This window comes from Equus caballus, chromosome 20 (assembly GCF_041296265.1).
Source record: "Equus caballus isolate H_3958 breed thoroughbred chromosome 20, TB-T2T, whole genome shotgun sequence".
In the NCBI taxonomy this organism is placed as follows: domain Eukaryota; kingdom Metazoa; phylum Chordata; class Mammalia; order Perissodactyla; family Equidae; genus Equus; species Equus caballus.
In genome coordinates, this window is record NC_091703.1 from 199,626 (window position 1) to 207,122 (window position 7,497).

Sequence of the window (7,497 nt, forward strand, 5' to 3'; positions counted from 1 at the left end):
AGCTGGTCCTGGTGCTTGTCCTTGGTGTAGCCACTTAGGGACCTCTAGGGCCACAGAGGGGCCACAGGCCCACTCAGACACCCGGGGTGGTTCTGGTTGGAGGTCATTCAACAATGTCTGTGAAGGACCTACTCTGAGCAGGACTTCTGGACACACTAAGTGTCACTCAGTGGCTGAAGCAGACAGCCTCCCTGGCCCTCCCCTCTAATCTGAGAGTCAGACAGTCACACTTGACATCATTCACAGGTCCCATCTACCCTCCATCCCGGGCGATGCCCTCATCCCCTTTGGGACACATGGAGGCAGCTTGGCCCATTGCGTGCGGGATGCTGGAGGACAGGACCACCTCCCAAAGTGAGTGGTCTTTGGGTCGAGAAGGACGGCCTCCTGTCTCTAGCAAACAGGGTGCGGGGAGAGGATGGAGGCTGTGGCCGGGTCAGGCCTGGGAGAACCCTGCATCTCACCCATCTTGTGATTCCCATGGGAGGGCTGAGTTCTGGTGGCTTCCACTCCGGCAGGACTGGACTCAAAGAGAGCTGTGCATGGGTCCCAGGCCCCTTGAGAATTGGAAGGGAGGCTGGGCTGCGTTGTCCCCTAGAGACCCACTCCCAGCAGAGTCCCAGCCCCTCCTGCCTCCCTTTCTCCACATCCACACCTTGTGAGCACCACCGCCAGGTCCATAGTAGGAGGTGTGTGAGCAAGCTGCTCCCAAATCTGCTGGAGTCTTCATTCCAGTGGCCCACATTCATGCAGGGCTTGGGTGGGCTGTGTCCAGACCCTTGGGGAGGAGAGTATCGGTGGGAACAAGAGACTCTCACAGACTCTGTGTTCAGCCTGCTGGATGAGCAGGCCTGCCACAGCCAGGACAGCCAGCCAGGGCTCAGGGCTAGGATGGGGCCCTCCTCTGGAGGGGGAGGGTCTGGCACAGGGGCGCAGATGCTAACACGAGTGCCTTGGGAGGGCGGTGTTTAAGGAAAGGCCAGGCCACTGACTCTCTGGCCCATCTGCCTCCACGCAGTGCTATCTATTTCCTGCTGGGAACCTGGCTGGGCCAAGGGCAGGATTGCAGCGAGCCCCTGCGGTTTCCCTCTTGGACCCTGCAGCTGGCCACTCTGCACGTCAGCTTTGGTGGCTCCCACGTGGAGGGCCATGCCTACCTTCGGCCAGGCCACCTGGAGCATCTCAAGGCCATTGAGGCCGAACGGAAAGGTGAGGGGACTGGAGTCTGGGAAGACTGTCTGTGTTGAGGTTCATGGGCTAGCGTTCCCTTAGAGGCAGTGGAGCCCTTCCTATCTTTGGAAAGGCACAGGAACTGTCAGGTGTGTGGGTGAGACTTTCTCTTTATCCTGCTCCAGAGCCAGCTCCAAAGCTCCTGCCACTTCCAGAGCCACCAGAGCCAGTGCCAGACCCCGGGCTGGAGCCAGCTGCACCTCCAGTCTCACCACGTGTGGTAGAGCTGGAGCCAGCAGCCCCTGAGTCAGCCACTCCAGGACCAGAGCAAGGGCCACCATTAGAGGCAGCCCCAGAGTCCAGCTGCCCCCGGGCCGTGACCACCGAGGACCAGCTGCGGGAGGAGAAGCCGAACATCTTGGACTTCCCTCCCCAGCTGGTGGCAGAGCAGCTGACGAGGATGGCTGCGGTGAGCAGAGGAGCTCGCGGGGCAGGTGGCCCCTGCCTTCCCGGTGCCATGAGCCACCCCACACCTGCCATTCCCTGCTCAGGATTCCGATGATCTGGGTCCAAATCCCTGCTCCCTCCCTTATCAACACTGTGACCTGGGCAGCTTTCTTTCTCCCCAAGCCTTCGCTGTCCCCTAGCGAACAGGGGACAGTAGAGACGGACACTCCGAGCACCTGCTGTACAGGGTGGCTGTGCCGATGAATGAGGTGGGAGAGGGTGGAAGGTGGGCAGAGTCTGGCCCTTTGGTGGGGGATGGGCACTCACTGAAGTGCTGCCAGGTCCTTGGGTGGATCCCCCATCTGGGCAGGTGGCCCGGACAGCCTCAGCACTTATCAGGAAGGTGATGTGTATTGACTCCAGTGGAGACAAACAAAGCTGGGGGTTGTCCCTGCCTCAGGGGGAATGTGCATGGGAATGGGGAGTGGGACCCGAGGGGCACTGGGATGGGTGGATGATGGCCCTTCTGGTGGGCATGTGTGGGCTGCCTTCTGGAGCTTGGAGGAAGTGAGACGGGGCTGGGAGCAAATGTCCCCTCCCTTCCCCACAGTACTGTGTCCGGGGTCATCCTGGACTGGGTGCATTCAGTGGACACAGACAAAACCCAGGGACTCCCACAAGCCTCAGGCCACATGCTCTGCTTCCTGAGCTCCAGTTCTGATCTCACCCTGCTGGGCCTATGGGGGACTGTGGACGCCGAGCTGGGGTGCGGCAGGACCGGGTGACACTCCGAATCTTCTGCAGGAGCTGTTCAAGACGTTGGTGCCCGCCCACTGCCTCGGCTCCATCTGGTCGGAGCGCGATAACAGGGAACGCGAGTCCCTGGCACCCACCGTCCGTGACACTGTGATGCACGACAACACCGTGGCCAATTGCATCGTCGTCACCTGCCTTGGGGACGCGAGCATGACAGCACAGGACAGGGCCAGGGTGGTTGAGCTGTGGATCAGGGTGGCTGAGGTAAGCCTTGGCACGCCCTGTCTGGATGCGTGGGAATTGCCTCTTGTTTCTCAGCTCTCAGGATTGAAGTCTGGGGTCTTAGTCCCTGGACTGTCCCTTGACCCTCATGCCAGGGCCACGTTGACCTTGACTTGAGGTCCCAGTGGGGACAAGCTCACTTCCTTCCTTGTGTTGAGCTACAAATCCTTGTGCCTGGCAGTGTTACTCGTCGGGTGGCAGGTGTGCCCTCCCTGGCTTCCCTGGGCATGTGTCTCCTCCAGGACAGGGGAAGTCCGTGAGGGGACAGAAACCAGAGGCAGCAGAGCTTCAGCTCCCCCTCACGGCTCCATCTCTTTGCTTCCCCAGGAGTGTCGAGGCCTCGGGAACTTCTGTTCCCTCCACACAATCCTTTCTGCCCTGCAGAGCCCTGCCATTGCCCATCTCCAAGACACCTGGGGACAAGTTTCCAGGTGGGTAGTGGGTGGTCTGCTCTCCAGCCAAGCACCATGAGGGTGAGGTGGCCCAGGCAGCCTGATTTGGGCCGGCATGTCCCCCAAAGTCAGCTGAGACCACCTGGGAGACAGCGAACGCCGGGCACAGGGACTGACCTGGGTGCTGGGTCTCTGAGTCTCTCAGCGCCCTTAGGCCAGCAGTTCTGTCCCAGGGATTCATTTCCTTCCAGACCAGATCCTGGCTTGAGCCCAGGTGGAGATTCTCAGGTGTTTCCTTTGCTGCAACAGAAGCCTCTATGGAGCTGAAACCAACACTGTTCCAAAGAGATCTGTTTGGGACATCTGGGAATGGAGGCCCCAAGGGACAAGAGGAGAGGCCCCTCCGCAGTCCCATGGGGACCTTAGAGCTCAGAACACCCCAGTGAAATCCCTCATCCAGGCCCCAGGCAGTTTGGATCTGCTGGGTTCTCGAATAAATGGGATTTGCCTTCAAGCATCCCACAGTTTTTCTTGCTTGCTTTCTTTCTTTCTTTCCCCACCCTGCAGGGAGAGTTCTCGAACCTGGAAGAAGTGGGTCAGGAGAGAGAAACGCGTGAGCAGAGAGCTGCTAGTGCAGGTAACCTGGAGGCTGGAGATGTGGAAGGAGGCCAGAAGGAGAGGGGAGGGGAGCATCCTGAGGGGATCCTAGGAGGTGAGGCTATGGCAAGGCTCGGCCCAGGCTGGGGGTCAGAGAGCCCTGTGAGGGTGGGGCAGGCCGGGGCCACTCGGCCAGGTCCCCCAAGACACCCTGCCCTCCCCCTCCCTGTCTGTTCAGCTGGGGTCTGGACGCACCCCTGGAGTCCAGAGGTCGGGGCCTTGGTCAGATTTGGAGCCAGGGCTGGGGTGAAGGCAGCGGGGACAGGGCCTGTAGCTGGCGCGGGGAGCAGCCTCTCCCAGTGGGTCCTTGAGCCAGTCACTGCCCCTCTGGGGGCCTCCGTCTCCTCCTCTGGGAAGTGGAGGGAAATGATCAGTGGTGCAGGCCTCCCAGCGGGGTGCTACCATCCAAGGGAGGACAGGAACGCAAGGAGATTTGTGCCGGCTCCTCCTCGAGAGGTGAGGGGAGAGCAGTGATGACACGCAGATGACTCTGAGTGCTCAGGAGACTCCTGGAAGCAGGTGACGTTGTCCTCACACTTTTCAGCTGAGGAAAGAGGGCCAGGGAGGCCTGGGCAGGCCCAAGGTCACACAGGACTGAGTCTTGGAGCTGGGACTGGTCTAGAATCAGAGCACCCTGCAGTTTGGAGCAGCAGAGGCAGGAGGGGACTGGAGCCGATGGCCAGGGTCTGAGATCAGGGGCCTTGGGGGACATGCGGAGGGGAGTATGGGCGCACTGACCCTGTCCTCGGCCCCGACAGGAGGCGACCTCCGTGTTAAAGACTGCAGAGAGGGCCCGCCAGGGAGCCCAGGAGAGGCAGCGGCAGCAGGTGAGGGTGACTGTGGGGGAGGGGCCTAGGAGTCACAGGAGAGGGGGCTCCCCCTCCCAGCTGGAGACCTCCTTCAGGAGAGGGGCCTTCCTCCTCAGGCGAATCTGCTGTGGCTGCCAAGCATGACGGGCCTGCAGTAGCAGTGAGCAGGAGGAGGCCTGGAAGGGCTGGCAGCAGGGCAGATTTGGGGTGGGGAAGGGCAGGGGCCACTGCCCCTGGGAGGGGCCAACAGCCAGCCCTGGGACTTGACTGATGGAGTTTGGTGCTCCTGGAGGGGAGCTGGGGAGGGAATTGTGTGTGTTGGGGTGTCCCGAGGATCCTAGGCTGCTCAGTGTGGGAGCGTGGGGTGGGCAGGAGGCTGGGCTGAGGGGTTTCAGGGGAAGGTTCATGGGGGCACCTGAGAGCGGGAGCTCATCACCATGCCCATCCCGATGGCCTCACAGGGTGTCGTCCCCTCCCTGGTGACGTTCTTCCGTTTCCTGGAGCTGCTGGACGCTACGATGGAGGATTATGTGGAGGTGAGTGAGCCCGGAGGTGGGTCCGGGGGCTCAGGCTCCTGAGGGTGGGGAGGAGAGAGTCCTGTCCTGAGCCCTGAGCTCTCTGCATTTGGCAAAGGTCCTCTCAGCAGGGCCTCCAGCCTCGTGTGGGAGTTGGGGTGTCAGGCCCATCTCCCCAGTGGGTGATGCAGGCTCTGCATAAGCCACCGTCCAGGTTCCCTGGGCTGCTGAGGCTCAGAGCTGCCTGACTGTGTGGCCGCAGGAGGTGGTGTCTGAGCTGGACTCAGCCTCTCCCTCTGGCCCTGCCAGTGAGGGAAGAGAAGTCGGGCCCCTCCCAGTCAGGAAGCACATCAGAGGCTGAGCTGTCCCTTCCTGCCTGAGGCCTGAGTCTCCCCACGTGTCATCAGAGAGGGTTGGGTCACAAGGTCTGTTGCCTCAGTTGCTCTGCACCCCCTGCTCTGGAGCCCAGAGACTGGCCCAGGTCCAAGTCCGGGCTCTGGATGGGCCTGCCCACTGGCAGTAGTGCAACATTGCAAGAGGTGTGGACGGGGGCTAGTGCTGGCCCAAGGGGGCTGTTTCTGATGGACTGCGGCTGTCTGCCTTCCAGGGCAATGTGCTCAACTGTCGGAAATGGAATGAGGTAAGCGGCTGCGGCCTCCCGGTGGGGAGCGTGGGGGTTGGAAATCAGAGACACCCCCGCAGTGGGCAGGACCCCCTCTGGCCCAATCCCCAGGGTGGAACATTTATTTGCACAGTTCGATATACAGAGCTAGGGATCCTATGGCATTGGCGGGTGGGGGAAGGGCTGGCATCAAAGACTCCTTCCTGGAGGAGGAGCTATTTTGGGCCAAGTGTGAGAGCAGGCAAGCCCTGACTGGAATCGCAGGGAGGGAGGGTTCCCAAGTGGGCAAAGGCCCCAGACTGGCCCCTTGCCCCCTTCCTCAGCCCCTCCACGAGCCCTGCAGGGTCCCCCACTCAGGCCCTGTGGGCATCCTGTGCTTGCTCTCTCCTAGCAATTCAAACTGATGGAGGAGATCGAGCTGCTCCAGGAGGCTGCAAATCTGTACACCGTGCAGCCCGACGAGCACTTTGGGGCCTGGTTCCAGGCCATGGAGCCCCTGAACAAGGAGGAGAGGTGAGTCGGGTCAGGAGTTGGGGGCGGGCAGGGCAGCCTCTCTCTGCTTACCAGCTCCAGAGCCCATGGCCGTTGCTCCATGGTCAGCCCCTGATCTGATTGCATGGCGACCCCTGGGGCCCTTCGACCCCAGCTGCTGGCAGGCTCCAGGACGCACATGTGGTGTGTGGCTCCTGAGAGCTCCCAGCTCCACTCTGTCCTGTAGCTACAGCCTGTCCTGCCAGCTGGAGCCCCGATACCACTGGGTCAGAAAGATTCGACTCTTCTTCAAAGGCAAGAAGAACCGCTCAGGCCAGAGTGAGTGTCCAGACCGGCAGTGGCTGAAACCATGGGCTCAGGAAACATTCAGGCTGAGCATGGGCCTGGGGAGGCAGGCAGCTGGCCCTGGGTTCCAGCTCCACTGCTGAGCAGTCCCGTCCTGGGCGATTGCACTCACGTTTCTGGGACTGATTTCCTCTTCTGTGAAGTGGGTGACGCTAAATATCAGCCCCTGTGTCAGGGACAGATGGGGTGCTGTTGGCTGACTGAGCACTGAGCACAGGGCTGGAGCACAGAGCGCAGTGGGGGCCGGGATGGGGTGTGCACTGTGGTTCCAGGGCAGGCCGCTCAGGAAATGCCTCTCTTTCTCCAGACACCAGACCCCCAACCAAGGGCCCAGTGGTGGTGGTCGATGACCCTCCTGAGACCAGCTGAGCTACAGCGGGGACACAGCGTTGACACTCAGGGTGCACAGGGCCACCTCCCCTGATTCTGATGAGGAGAACTTTGTGATCCGTTTCTTGGGGTCCCCTGTTGGCCACGAGGGAAGGCACCAACCCCTCTTCCCCCTCCCCCCTTTTCCCCAGCACCTATTTCCCTATTTGGCGGGGCCATATTTTATTGTCAATGGTAAATGCTCCATTTGAGTATTATATTAAATTGTTGCTTCTTTCTAATCCTGGGAGTGGAGGTGTGAGTCTTTCGCTCGCAGCGCTCATGGAAACCAGATCCAGAAACTCACATTCCTCCTCAAATTTAGAAATCTCCCAGAGTGAGCAGCTCAGTTTATGTGGAGAAGGGAGAAGTGCCAGTCCCCTCCCTGGCTACTGAAGGACATGCCCAAGTGCCCCTCCCGCCAAGGACAGGATCATTGCAGTGTGGTTCACCCTGTCCAGGAGCAGAGATGGCCCCTCCGACCTCTTGGGACTAAGTGGTTGGAGGCGTTTTCTCAGGCAGAGCCACAACCACTAAGCTGGACGTGTCTGTCAAACTAGCACGTGCCTGTCCCTAGCACACGTCCTGCCCAGGACAGTGGCTGCCTTTCGACACTCTGCCGGAAGAGGGAACATTTTCCC

The 7,497-nt window shown here is 60.8% G+C and overlaps 1 protein-coding gene across 1 annotated transcript in view; it reads left to right on the top strand.

Moving 5' to 3' along the window:
- The window catches only part of LOC111772189 (ral guanine nucleotide dissociation stimulator-like), a 93,236-nt gene extending 86,138 nt beyond the window's left edge, over positions 1–7,098 (top strand). Inside the window, exons 4-15 of the mRNA XM_070243997.1 lie at positions 247–354; positions 1,019–1,209; positions 1,356–1,639; positions 2,422–2,637; positions 2,983–3,086; positions 3,615–3,684; positions 4,463–4,531; positions 4,975–5,049; positions 5,636–5,668; positions 6,042–6,163; positions 6,369–6,460; positions 6,795–7,098. Coding sequence (XP_070100098.1) covers positions 247–354; positions 1,019–1,209; positions 1,356–1,639; positions 2,422–2,637; positions 2,983–3,086; positions 3,615–3,684; positions 4,463–4,531; positions 4,975–5,049; positions 5,636–5,668; positions 6,042–6,163; positions 6,369–6,460; positions 6,795–6,856 — 1,426 coding nt within the window. The 3' untranslated portion in view covers positions 6,857–7,098. The remainder of the gene's footprint in view (positions 1–246; positions 355–1,018; positions 1,210–1,355; positions 1,640–2,421; positions 2,638–2,982; positions 3,087–3,614; positions 3,685–4,462; positions 4,532–4,974; positions 5,050–5,635; positions 5,669–6,041; positions 6,164–6,368; positions 6,461–6,794) is intronic.
- Positions 7,099–7,497: the final 399 nt, after the last annotated feature.